The sequence below is a fragment of the Lemur catta genome, chromosome 13, assembly GCF_020740605.2.
Source record: "Lemur catta isolate mLemCat1 chromosome 13, mLemCat1.pri, whole genome shotgun sequence".
Taxonomy (NCBI): Eukaryota; Metazoa; Chordata; class Mammalia; order Primates; family Lemuridae; genus Lemur; species Lemur catta.
In genome coordinates this window covers 80304809-80319512 of record NC_059140.1, presented here as the reverse complement: position 1 = coordinate 80319512, position 14704 = coordinate 80304809, and the positions used below count along the sequence as shown (strand labels likewise).

General features: G+C 36.4%; 1 protein-coding gene across 1 annotated transcript in view; it reads right to left on the bottom strand.

The window, feature by feature from the left end:
- MICU2 (mitochondrial calcium uptake 2) overlaps nt 1-14704 on the bottom strand; it is a 76991-nt gene that overhangs the window by 33152 nt on the left and 29135 nt on the right. Inside the window, 1 exon segment of the mRNA XM_045566905.1 lies at nt 7190-7331. Within this exon segment, the coding sequence (XP_045422861.1) occupies nt 7190-7331 (142 nt within the window).

The following is a 14704-nucleotide window of genomic DNA, read 5'->3' as shown; positions in this document are numbered from 1 at the left end:
TAGCTGCAGGGTAGGAAGAAGATCCAGAGGAGGGAAAAGCCTGGAGATAATGAAATAGTTGAGACTAGAAGCTTTTTTGAGGTCAGTGAATAGGTGTATTGGGTATTAGAAAGTAGGTAATGTGGAAGGATAATTAATAAGTTGTTGCCAGAGAGTGGGATACTGAAATTTGAGATTTAAAACCTGGAGCAATTCCAGGTAATGGACATAGGAAGTGAATGGTAAGAATGTAGGTCACTGAATTGAGAATAAAAACTGTAAGGCTAATGGAATTTAGTAGAAAAGAACTTAAAGAAGGGAAAATGGTGTTTTGGCTAGATCACCTAAGTCTCAAAGGAACATGTTTCATGGTTTTAGAGTACACACGAGGACGACACTCACCTCCCCCAAGCCTACCACCGCACAAGGGAGAATGAATGTCCACTTTAAAGAGGCATGAGGAGATGGTTTACACAAGCCTCATCAACCACTATTCATAAAATGTATTGTTTGCAAAGAATTCGAAAAGGTAAATACCAGGGAAAAATGAGTTTCGGATCTAATAAATCTTATATTGTTTTGTATCTTTCTGTTTATACATGGAGATTATGGGTCAGTGGCTTGGCCCTGCTTTTCCTTGTTTTGCTGTTCATCATGATCTGTAGGAATGCAACCAAGATTATTATTCTTCTTATCCATGATGAAAAATGAAGGTGAAGTACATCATATGTATAAAGGGTGTATTATTTGGCCTGCAAAATTACTGAATTCTTGATTTAGCTAAATGCCTTCTGATAGTTTAATTGCATTCCAATGAATAATAAAAGTGAAAACGTTATAATCCTTAATCATAGTTTACTTTAGTTCTTTAAACATATAATGGCTATTCTGAAGTATTTTTCTGCTAAATGGGATATCTGGTTGCAATTACAAGCAGTTTCTGTGGCCTGCTTTGTCCAGTGGGGTCATACTTTCCTATTTCTTCACATGTCTCATAATTTTTTGTTGGAAACTGGACATTTCAGATAATATATTGCAGCAACTCTAAGTCCCAACTGCCCCTCTCCCCTGGCTCGCTACTGTTATTCGCTTGTTTGTTCAGTGCCTGGCTGCAGTAGTCTAGTGAAGACTGTCCCTCATCCCCACATCCCCAGCGCTAAGCCTGAAGTTGCTCCTGAGGGAGGCACAGCTTTGGGTATGAACACAGTCACCCTGGGATGACAATTTTGGCAGCTCCCTAGGTCTTTCTCCTTGACTATCCCAAATGTTAAAGCTCCACCAAACACCAGCTGATTGCGCTACTGATTCTCAAGAATGCCCTGAGACATAAATTGCTCTAGAGATGATCCAATCAAATTTGGGCTCCTCTGAAGGAATAATTCCCACGATCAATGTTTAATATTTGTATGACTCCTGAAGGGCTCTTCACAGCTATTTCCCCAGTTCTCTTCCACAAAGTAGCCAGCCTACAGTTTACGCTGTTATCTTCACTGAATCTGTCATGTCCTCCCAATTACCTTCCTCACCACAACTGACCCACCTGTTTCTGACAGTGTCCCTTAGGCCTGAACTTCTCCATTTTCTGTTGAAAACAAAGTCAGTTTCTTTGGGAAGAGAAGAAGGAGCTATTTATTTGTTTTACCTGCTTCAGTCACCCCCAGGCCCCTGTAGAACTCTCTGGGCCAGGGCTCTGGAACTGGGAATGGGACGATGGCATATCTCTCTCTGAGTGCTGAGAGACACCTCCACTCTAGAAGGTGGGTGACGGTAATCTCAGGTCTTCTGGACTTGCCTCTCTCAGTGTGAAACCACTGTCTTACGTGCAGAGACAAGAGCATTCAGAGCCCCAGTATTCTCAGCATTCTTGGACACAGAGCCCAAGGTAGAGCCTCCATCTCAAAAGTGAGGGGTGGGGTAGAAGAAGGGTACTTCCTCCTTTCAGCCACACTCCCCACTTGGTTTTCTAGACCATTCCTTCCTAGGGTTCTCTTTTAGGAACCTAATCCTCTTCTGAAGATGCCAGATGACAGCTTCAAAATTCCTATTTCTTCATTATGTGGAAAACATTAACTCATCTATGTCTAACTCTCTACGTTTTTGGCTATACCCAAAGTGTATTTTTTTACATAACTAGATAGGATCCCTTAAGGTATTTTCTCCAAATAAAAGAACAATTTTTCCTAAAAGAAATTTGAAAAACTTAAGGTTACTTACTTGAAAATAGTCAACTTTTAAAATAATTTATTCTTTTCTTTCATAGGCTTCTTACAGAATAGGAATCATAAATACAATATATATTCCCCCAACCCTCCTTTGTTTGGCTAGAGGTTTATCAATTTTATTGATCTTTCTAAAGAATCAGCTTTTGGTTTCATTAATTTTTTTCTATTAACTTCCTTTTTCAATTTTATTGATTTCTGCTTTAATTTTTTTCCTTTTTTATTTTAATAGATTTAGGGGGTACAAGTTGAATTCTGTTACATGTATAGTGGTGTTAATTTTAATAATCTTAGATTATTGATTTTTGATCCCTCTTCAGACATACACATTTAACATTCAATGTTAATAATTTCCCTATGTGCTCTGCTTTCAATGCATCCCACAAGTTTTGGTAAGTTGTATCTTCATTCTCATTAGTTCAAAATATATATATTTTTATATTATTCAAAAAAATTTTTTAGAGACAGGGTCTTGCTCTGTCACCCAGGCTGGAGTGCAGTGACGCGATCATAGCTTACTGAAGCTTCCAACTCCTGGGCTCAAGAGATCCTCCGGGCTCAGCCTCCTGAATAGCCAGGACTACAGACATGCACCACCACACCTGGCTAATTTTCAAATTCTTTGTAGAGATGGTGTTTTGCTATTTTGCCCAGGCTGGTCTCGAACTCCCACCTTAGCCTCCCAAAGTGCTGGGATTACCGGTGTGAGCCACCACTCCTCGCATCAAAATACTTTAAAATTCCTTTTGAGATCTCTTCATTGACTCATGTGTTATTTAGAAGTGTCTTGCTTAATCTCCAAATATTTTGAGATTTTTCAGCTATCTTTTCGTAACTGATTTCTAGTCTAAGTCCACTGTGGTCTGAGAGCATACTTTGTATGATTTCTATTCTTGTAAAGTTTTTTAGGTGTGTTTTATGACCCGAAGTCTAGTCTATCTTGGCGAATGGTTTCTGGTTAGCTTGAGAATGTATATTCTGCTATTTTGGATGAAGTACTGTATAAGTGTCAATTAGATCCAGTTCATTGATTGTGCTGTTCTGTTCAGCTATATCCGTATTGGTTTTTCTGCCTGCTGGATCTGTCAATTAATGACAGAAGGCTCTTGAAGTCTCCTAGTATAATAGTCTCCAAGAATATGTCTATTTCTCCTTGCAGTTCTATCAGTTTTTGTCTCATGTATTTCGGTCCTTTGTTGTTAGGAGTATACACATTAAAGATTGTATCTTCTTGGAGAACTGACTGCTTTTATTTAAAATCATTATGCAATGCCTATTTTTATCCCTGATAATTTCCCTCACTCTGAAATCTTGTTTATCTGAAATCAAACAGCTACTCCAGACTTCTTTTGATTAGTGTTAGGATGGTATCTTTCTCTATCCCTTTGCTTTTAATCTATGTCTTTATATTTAAAGTGGGTTTCTTGTAGACAACATGCATAAAATACATCTTTTAATTGCTGTATGTAGACAATATCTAAAGTGATTGTTTATATAGTTGGATTGATATATTTACCATATCTGTTTTCTATTCATTGCCCTTATTTTTTGTTTCCTTTTCTTCTTCACTCTTTTTCTGCCTTCTCTGGTTTTAACTGAGCATTTTATATAATTTGATTTTCTCTCCTCTCTTAGAATGTCAATTGTATTTCTTAAAAAAACTTTTTTTGTAGTTCTCCTGAAGTTTGCAATATCCATTTACAATTAATCTAAGTCCACTTTCAAATAACACTGTATCACTTGATGGGTAGTATAAGCACCTTATAACAGAGTATTCCCAATTCCTCCCTCCTGTTCCTTACCATTACTGTCCCACATTTCACTTATCCATAAGATTTGATCATCCAATATTTTTGTTGCCATTATTTTGATTAAACTGTTATCTGTTAGATTTGTTAAGACTAAAAAAATGAATGATTTAATTTTATATTCATGTATTCTTTCTCTAACTCTCTTCTTTTCTTCACGTAAATCCAAGTTTCTGACATATTTTTTAATTCTCTTGAAGGGAAAGAACTTTTACGTTTCTTGTAAAGCAGATCTACTGGTGACAAATTCCTTCAATTTTTGTTTGTCTGAGAATGTATTTCTCTTCTTTTGAAGGATAATTTCATTGAATATAGAATTCTAGGTTGGTGGATTTTTCTTTCACAATTTTAAATATTTTATCCTCTCTTCTTGCTTACATGATTTATGAAGAGAAGTATGATGTAAATCTTACCATTGTTCCTCTAAAGGGAAGTTGTTTTTTCCCCTTTGGTTTCTTCTAAGATTTTCTCTTTTCCTTTGATTTTCTGCAGTTTGTATATGATCTGCCTAGGTATTTTTTGGTATTTATTTTGCTTAGTGTTCTGTGAACTTTTTGAATCTGTAGCTTGATGTTTGCTAATTTTGGAAAATTCTCAGCCATTATTTCTTCAAATAGTTCTTCTGTTCCTTTTTCTCTTTCTCTTCCTTCTGGTATTCCCGTTACTTATATGTTACACCTTTTGTGATGGACCCACAGTTCCCGAATATTCTGTTTTTCTTGGTTTTTTTTTTCTCTTTGCTTTTCAATTTGGGAAGTTTTATTGACATATCTTCAAACTCACTGATCCTTTCCTTGGTCCGGTCCATTATGCTGACGAGCCATCAAATGTGTTCTTTATTTCTGTTATAGTGCTTCTGATTCCCAGCATTTTCTTTTGATTTGTTCTAAGAATTTCTCCGTCTCTGTTCTTAAATACTGTATACTTTTTCCATTAGAGTCCTTAGCATATTAATGATGGTTATTTTAAATTCCTGGTCTGATAATTCTAAAAAGTCTGCCATATTTAAATCTGGTACTGATGCTTGCCTTGTCTTCTCAGACTATGCCTTTTCTTTTAGCATGGCTTGTGACTTTTTCTGTTGAAAGTTAGGCATCATATTTTGGGTAAAAGTTATAAAGGTACATAGGCCTTTTTATGCTTATCTGGCTAGGATTAGGTTGTGTTTATTGTTTGCTGTACCTGTAGGTGTCAGAGGCTAAAATTTCCTCTGGAGCCTTTGTTTTTTTCTCCCCTGTTGCCTTTTTGTTTTGCTAGAGATTTCTCTTCAAATAAGATCTAAAAGCTGTGATGATGGCCAAGTGCTTAAGGTGTTAGACTCAAAGATCTGAGAGGTGAGATCTTTCAGTCCTGAACCTGTTAGAGAGGGGCCCTGTGGATGTGGTGGTGAGGTGTGGGGGAGGGGAAGGATCATACAATCCTATGATCAGCCCAGACTGTGCCCTTCACACAGTGCTTCTCAGGTTTTGTTTTGTTTTGTTTTGTTTTTAATTTAGTAGGTGAGACAGGAAGGCTAGAGGGGGCTGGAGTTGGGAATTTCCATTCCCCCAGGTTGGCTGGGCTCCAGTAAAATATTAAATAGTTTCCTTTCTGTGCAGGCCTCTGTGAAGGAGCAAATGCTCTGGGGGTATTTAAAAATGGCTACTTTTCCCCTACCCCTGAGAGAAGGAAGAGATTTTTCTTATTTCTTCACTATGAGAACCTGGCGGGGCTCCTCAAGGTTAAACTTACAAAAGTGTATGGGCTTCTCCACGGCTGGGTCTGCAGGAGATTTTCTCTCTCAAACCAGTGCACACTCAATTCTAGCAATCAGTCAATTGCCCTTTAAACATTCCCATCTGATGCTGGTTACAGCAGTGGGTCCTCAGTGGTTGTGTTCTGAGTCTCTGGATCTACCTGCCTCCAGTTTTCCGGTCAGTGACCTCAATTCTCTGATGGCTCTAAGAGTTGTCGATTTCCAATTTGTCAGCTTTTTTTTTTTTTTTTCCTGTGAGGACAGCAGTGATGATGCCTAAGTTCTTCACATGTCAGAGAGGTTAAACTACCTTTTGAAAGAAATCTTTTTGCATATCTTTGATTATTTACTTACTGAAGTTAACTGCATCAATGTATGTAAGTATATTTAAGGTTTTTGATACAAATTGCCAAACTTCCTTCCAAAGAAGCTGTACTAAAACAATCTAAACACATTTTTACCACCTCATTTTCCTGCTCACAAACTTTCAATGCTCCCCTGCTGATTCAGGATGAAGTCCATCCACTCCTCCCAAATACACATTCATCTGATGGTTGAACAGGCTCACTGAAATCTTCTATAATAATCTGACCCTTATTTGTTTTTCAATTTTCTCTCTCACTATTGCCCAAAGCAATCTTTTGGTTTCAGTGATTGCTGAACTTACTGTCCCTAGAATACAGCTTGATCACTTTGTTTTTGTTCAAGTCATCCCTCAATACTCATAATGCCTTCCCAAGTCCTCTCAGTCTTTTCTAACTCAATCTACACTTCTCTGACTGTTCACCTTGCCCTTGCCCACTTGGGCTGCTGCATATGGGGCTATGTATAGGGAGTACTCCAGCACGCCTTGGAAGGTGTGAGGAAGCCAAGAAGTTTTCATAGACTACTTCTGCAACATGGGCAAAGAGGATGGGGCAAACTCTATTTATGCAAAGTGAAAAGGACTAGTTTAGGTATATAAAACTAAGAATTTCTGACACAGTTTGGAATAAATGTGAGTTGGCTGTTTATAAAAAAATTATGTAATTATAGTCTTTGAATTTTTGCTTATTATATATTTCCACATCTTCTACCTAAGGTATGAATGCATTAAGTTGCTCTCATAACCTATAGTCTAGTTTGTTTTTTTTCTCAATTAAAACATTAATACCACCCAAAATGAATCTGTCCTGGACAGATTAATTATTAACAACATATTACTAGAATTTAAAAACTTAACCTATTCTCGGTCTCTTTAGAAAAACCTATATACAAAATGACTATTTCTATGATAGATAAATATAAAATTTAATTACACTGTGTCACAAGGAATGAAAAGTCTAAATAATAATGTATGGTACAAAAAAGATGATAATAAAAATGAAGAAAAGCTGTTACCAATCCTGAAAAACAGGCTTTTCAGCCCCAAAGTCTGATTTTCTAACTTAAAAACAAAAATAACTCACGTTTCACTTGCTCGAACATTACTGAAAAGAGGAAGTCTCGTGGTGTCATATAATACTCTCCCTCATGTTCCAGTGAAGAAAACTGCATGAAACGCTGTTTACGAAGAGACAATTTTTCTATTATTCCAGGGTCAGCATTTTTCTAGAAGAAAAAGAAATTAAAATTTAAGAGTTTTTCAGTATTATTTTTAAACTCGGCCACTTCTAGAATAATTTTTTATTTACTGGAGATCCCATTACCTTCTAACAGAGTAATCTTTAAAGAGTAATTTTCATGTTTAGATCTGACAACCCTGAACTTTTAAATCACTCATTTAACAAATATTAACTGAGTACCTACTTTGCACTGTTTTAGGTACTGAAGATACAGCAGTGGATAAGACTTAGCTGAGGAAGTTATCATTCCAGAAAGGGAGAATGACAATTAATGAGTAAATGTATAAAATAATGCAAGATGATGAGAAGTACCACAAAGAAATATAAAGCAGAATAAGACACTGATAAGGGGTGTATTTTAGATAGGGTAGTCAGGGAAGGTCTTTTTGAAGAGGGAACATTTAAAGAGACTAAATGAGGCAGAGTTAATGAGTCACAGGGCTCTCTGGAGGAAGAGGGTTCTAAGCAAGAACAAAGTCCACGCGGTGGGAATTTGCTTGGTGTTTTCAAGGAACAGCAGGAAGGCCAGTGTTACCAGAGTGACTGAGGAAAGAGGAGAGTGACAGAGGATAAGATCAGAGAGATAGACAGGCAACAGAGCACACAAAGTTGTGCTTTCATAAAGATAAAATATACCACTATCAGACAAAGCTCTACTTTCAGAAATATAAATGAGAGAACCATGGGTAGAAAGAGCTAAAAGAGTGGGTAAAATATTGTTAGTGGAAGAGTTCATATCTCAGGCAGTAGGACCTAGACCACGACTAATTGCTGGTAGAGACAATACTGAAATCTCTGAGCACTCTCTAGGTGCTCTAGGTAAGCACCTTACGCAGATTATTTAGTTAGTGCTCACAATAACTCTGAGCAATAGATACTACAGTAGATATGAAAACTGAAAAGTAAATGACAGAACCAGGTCTGTCTGACTCAAACGGTTTTAATATCTTAACTACCACACTATCTCCTACACGTGACTGGGTGTTGTGGACCAGGCAGACTAGAGGAAAATGACACAGCAGTTACACAGACACCTATGTGAATGCAGGAATCTTGACACAAGAATGTATTTTCTGTGGAATCCAATAGTAGCAGGCTTTCATCTTGGATTGCTTTCCTAGGGCACTGCTCTAACTTGGACCCACAGTATCCTTCCTGGACACATCACCTCCTTCTCATACTTAGTACTGATCCTACGACTTACCCTGACACACAGGCAATGTTCAGTGACTGCTGACTTGAAATGGGCAAAACATGAACGTTAGCTGCTTAAATCTCTCCAAATCCAAAGCCAGAAACAGCTCCTTTTTGGCTGATCTCAGTTCTCTAATTTTAATTCTCTTCCCTCAAGTAGACAATAGGTTTCCTTGAGCAGCTGGTTTTATACCTCTTTTGTGTTCTGTACAGTACCTACCAGAGTACTGGACATGTACAGAATACTCCATAATGCTGGAATGATCGGTACCCCTATCTTCTCTACATCTTTCTCTTTTTTTCCCTTAAATTACTATTATAAAAATAACTCAAGGGGCATGCTTCAATTACATAAGTCCATACTTATCCTAGTAATCAGAAAACTAAATTATCATTATTATTAATACTTTCTGAACATTTTATACATGGGGCAATATATACACACATATATAAAAATATCAATAGCTATACACAGCAACATATAGATCATTTTATTTAAGAAACTGTTATTGAGCATCTATAGGAAAACAGTGTTAAATAAGATAAACATTAATTTCTATCAGAAAGTACTAAGTGCTTTAGCAGTGAATTTACACAAAATATATGGCTGAGATATGGAAGAGAAGGTGGGTAAGAGTATTCTCAGTGAATGTTGCAGCATTTACAAAGTCCTAGATATGAGAGAATACAACATATTAGAAGAACTGAAAGAAGCTGAACATGGGCATATACATCATTAGAGAATTTTTGTATTTATTGTACTAATGTTAATATATATAGTCTATTAAGAGATTGACAAAATTAAATAGACAGAAAAAAAGTATATTCTTAAATCCTTAAATGAATGTTGGCTCTTTCATACTTCCTAATACCTAAGTTGTTCATGACTGGTTAAAAAAATACTTTTTAACTGACAACTTAATCCTTTTTGTATAAATAAATTAATTCTTCTTTCCAAACCTCAACTAACTAAAAGGGGTCAACTACTCACTCACCTCCCTCCTCTATGGGTCTCATAACAAGATGGACCATCAACTCTATGTTTCTTCTGGTTTTCATGTTAACATCTACCTTGGAGCGATCTTATTCTTCCCTGGTCCTAACTAATATTCAACCTCACCAAAAAGTAAAAACACAAACCTCCCACTCTCTCACAGCAAGATATGAAAATTATCTGCAAAGAAATCCTATTTTTTTTCCTTCTTGGAGGTTTATACCGTCCAAATCTTCTATCCTATGGTTACCATTTTTTATATGCCTGTATATATCTATAATTCACATAGGATAATATTTCTGAAGAGTCTTGAGAAAAGTCAATTATTCAGGGAAGTGCCATTTTTTTATTGAGTTGGATGATTGATTCAGTTGTTTGTCATTCCATTCAATTTTGGTTAAATGTCCTTTCTAGTGAACAAGAAAAAGTAGAGGAGGTAAAACTAAACCTCCCTTTCTTTCATAGGTTGATTTCTGAGCCTAAAGCCATCGTCGAATTGCAGATCATGAATTTAGAAGGTCACTTATACACAAATGACCTCCAAATTTGTCCCACCACCACGACTCCACCAGTATATAGTGTGGTATATAAAACCTTCCAACAACCCTTCCATCAGCATCCTCCAAACTCAGTTTGGTATGGTAGCCTTTCCTTCTTGTTACTCCATGGTATAAATAAACCTATTCTACTACCCCAAAACATTTCAACTCCCACTGCCAGCACTAACAGAGTCTCTCCTTTTCCTAATCCTCTCTACTGCCTCTCACACTCTGCTTATTTATTTTTTTGAGACAGAGTCTCGCTCTGTTGCCCAGGCTAGAGTGAATGCCGTGGCATCAGCCCAGCTCACAGCAACCTCAAACTCCTGGGCTCAAGCAATCCTCCTGCCTCAGCCTCCCGAGTAGCTGGGACTACAGGCACGCGCCACCATGTCCAGCTAATTTTTTTTCTACATATTTTTAGTTGTCTGGCTAAATTCTTTCTATTTTTAGTAGAGACAGGGTCTCGCTCTTGCTCAGGCTGGTCTCAAACTCCTGACCTCGAGCAATCCACCCGCCTCGGCCTCCCAGAGTGCTAGGATTACAGTCATGAGCCACCACACCCGGCCACTCTGCTTATTGAGGATACAATTATCACTTGGAAATTATCACCACTGTAGATTCTAACCCTACCATTTCTCTTATGAAATATACAGTGGAATCTTCACATCACCATCTCTTACTACTAGAATCTGTCCCTTCATCCTAACCCCCACCTCCTCTGAAGTGAACACTTAAATTGAATATTTACTAATTTGAGAACACTTTAGCAAGACAGGAAGAAACAGAACACGTAAGAATGAAGGGGGCAATTGTATAGTAGTAAATACTAACAATACCTAATGTTTATTAAGTATGTAGTATATGCAAGGCAGTGTGCTAGCATCTTTACACACATGTTCCCATTTAATCCCCACAATACCCCTAATAGTACATAACATTTTTATCACCTCATTTTACAAAGGAAAAAAGTAAGGCTTGTCAAGGGTAAACAGCATGCCTAGATTAACAGAGCAGGTAAGTGATAGCATAAGCAGTACGACATCAACCCCACAGTCTCAACCACTATCCTAATACTAGCTCCTGTTAGAATTACATAAATTAGAAAAACAGAGAATAGGCTTTAAGCTAGGCTCTAGAGAATAAATAACGAAGAACATAACTAGAATTAGCCATCCTTTAGGCCCTGGGCTAAGTGTTGTCCATTTCCTAAATCAATCAAAGTTAAAGTAAGTAGGATATACTGATTATGTTTCTTTGCTACAGCAAAGTCTATGTAGAGGAGAAAATGTATTGTTCTGAAATTACCAGTCTTTCTTATGCCAAATTGATAAACCAATATAATTTTATTCATCATATTTATCATACAATAGTAGGATTTTAAAAATATATTTTAAAGGATCACTAATATAATCAATGTGTTATATATTTATGCTTATTTTATAGAATTTAGAAAATTTGCCAAAGCCATTTTTAATCTTTTATTTATGTCAGGCTTATCTTGCTTTACTTCATTTTTATAACTATTTTGATCAAATCTTAGACTTATCGGATGGATTTAATGGTCAAGAATGCAATAATCAACCCTAATATTGTTCCTAAGAGGAAACAGGTGCTTTATTATATATCATTTCCAGGAATGCACTGTAATAAAAACCAAGTTGTCTGTTTTTTGTCTAATTTTTCAACTAAACTGCAAACCCTTGAAGCATAAATTTTATCTTTGTTTCATGACACTGTGCAAAGCATTTAGCCTGGTGCCTTATACATAGTGGGAATAACTCATATTCATGGCATAGAATTTTAAGAGTTAAAAGGGACCGAGAGATAATCTAGTCCAACACCTCCGTGCAAGGGACCAAAAGTCAGATCTTTTGAGTCCCGTACCAAGTGTGGTTAACTACTTCTAATAAATGTTGGGAACGAGTAGCTAATTTCCAAATGCTGCTAATTTGCAGCCTAAGATAATGCATGCCAAATTATCCTTTATTGTCTTCAACAATTAAAGGTATAGTTTACAACAAGTCTTTGGTGGAAAATGTAAATTATCTCCTATCCTGTTCTTTTTCTTTCTTTCTTCATTTCTTCCTTCACTCCTTCCTTGCATCTGTATGGTCTTGCTGATCACAGGTGTGTGTGACCTTGCTCCAGTTTTGTTTCTTTCCCTCCTCCCCTCAGAGGTTTCAGGTGGCTTTTTTTTGTTGTTGCTGCTATTTTCAAATTTCTTGAACTAACCATATTATTTCAGATACTCAATTACTTTTCTCTAATCTCTGCCTTCTCTTTTTCACTGTGGCATACTTGCAGTAGGCTGGGCTTGGTAAAGGGAGCTATAGCAAAGAAAATGGCTTGTAGACTTAAATAAGTACAGTTAGAAGATCAGTTTGGATGGAGAGGATGATGAGGTATAACAAACACCAAAATATCAAAGTTATATCTGAGAATAACAATGCAAACAGAAATGCCCAGCTTAGTATTATTTACATTTTAGGCAGTGAAAAAGTTGATTAATTCAGTCTCAAACATCTAAGAACCTGTTATGTGTCACTGTTCTGGGGATGTATAGATGGATACTATGGAATCTCAGCCTTAAGGTGCTTACAAAGGGGAGTGGATAACAAATAAACAGTTAAAAGCACTAAAGTCAAACAGCTTGGGATTCAAAATCCAGTTCTGTCCCTTACTAGTTATGTGATCTTGGACCCATTATCTCTCTGCACCTCAGCTGACTCATATGAAAAATGAGTAAACTGGAATCAAACAGCTTACATGTAAATCCCAGCTCTGTCACTTGGGCAAGTTACACTACCCTTCAGTTAACTGATCTGTAAAATGGAGAGAATAATAGTACCTACCTCAAAGGTTTTTTGCTTTTGTTTTTTCCAAATGAGCATTCAAAGAAATAATACACATAAAACACTTAGCATAATGCCCAGCAGCACATATTAAGTGCTCTAGAAGGTTAGCCATTACTATTATGATAATTATAATTTTAACAAATGCTCTAGTAGAAATACATTAGAAAATTCTATGAGAAGGCAGAGAAAGAACCAATTAACTGCCTTGTAGATGTAAGAGCAGGAGAGATTTGAACTGGATCTCAAAGGATGAGTAGGAGTTTGCCAAGACAGGGAACAACAGTAGAGCAAACTACACTAAAGCCAGTTCTGAGATCTGGGCAGCCAGATCCATGATGCAGAGGTCTTTGAGGTACATGACAACAATGGACAGAAAAAGAGAATAGCAGACACACTGTATTGCAAAGATCATCGTGGATTTTGACATTTTCTTTTGTTAATTTATACAATAGCTACCATATATGTAAGACACTGGAGCCTATATGGAAATATAGAAATAGGATATCTCACACCATGAATCAGCATTTACTCTTAAGCTATATATCTGATAAACTTGGTTATTTAGTTTCAAAACCCCACCAGATTAAAAACATTAAATTCTAAATGCTATTAATAGATTCAAGTACACTAATGGCAGAAAGGAGATCTAATAGCCTGACAGTAAGCCAGGAAAGAAAAATAATGCAAAACAGACATTGCTGCAATAGTCTGGACCAATCAATGGTATTGCCAGTTAATAGCCCCTAGGTCTATTCATGGTGATGACTGTCAGTCAATGAGATACTAATTATGTAGGGAATATTCTCTTCAAAATGTAGGAAAATCCGAAATATAGTTTAGCTGTTTTTAATGTAAATCTTTCATAAGAAAAAGTGTTTTCTTGCTTATAAGGGTAATTTTAGTTATCTGGAAGATTCATTTACACGGCACACCTCACACTCCACTGACGCTGTATAAATTCAGCATTCCTGTCCGATTTACTATACATCTAAAGTACTTTGCAGAATGTATGTTATATGAAAATACCAGGGCTAGGTTTATATAAAATGAAAATGATTACAGCTGTAAGTGAAAACATAATGTCTTTCAGAAAAATAAGAGTAGACATAGTTTGGGGTTGTCAAATACTGCTACATGTCAAATAAAATTAGAATACAATTTGCAAATGCTTTCCTCTTTACAATAATGTTAACATATACTTTTAAGAGAGCTTACCACTAGTTTATTCTTGGTTATGATGAGGTATCACTTATAGGAAAAGCATCTATACGAGTAACAATTCACTATTATGCTGACATACAGGTTTGGGGATTTTAGGACATCAAGAGATACGTGACATTATCTCCCAGGGCTAAACCAATTCCTTGCAAAGACAAAAAGTATGATAAGGCAAACTATAATTTTAAGCAATTTATTTAGGATATAAATTGCAGTGTAAATGTTGCTGCTCATGTCTAAAATCCTTGTAAGTGCTGAGGATTGTTTCAAGGCTACAGAGAGACTATTAGCAATGCAGGAAGTTGGAATCTCCAGGTATTACAGGATCTGCTGCATAAACCAAGTTTTAAGTTTCTTTTTTTCCTTTGGATTTTGGTTTTTACTCACAATTTATATAAGAATACACTTGGAAATAAAGTCTGTGAAGGTCCTTTCTCTATGTGAGTTTTCTCAAAAAAGTACACAGAAGTAACTTCCTGAGAGTTAACTCTTAATAAAAATCAAAAGTTTATTACTACAAACTGATGAGAAAGTGGCAAATTAAAGTTCCTAAAAC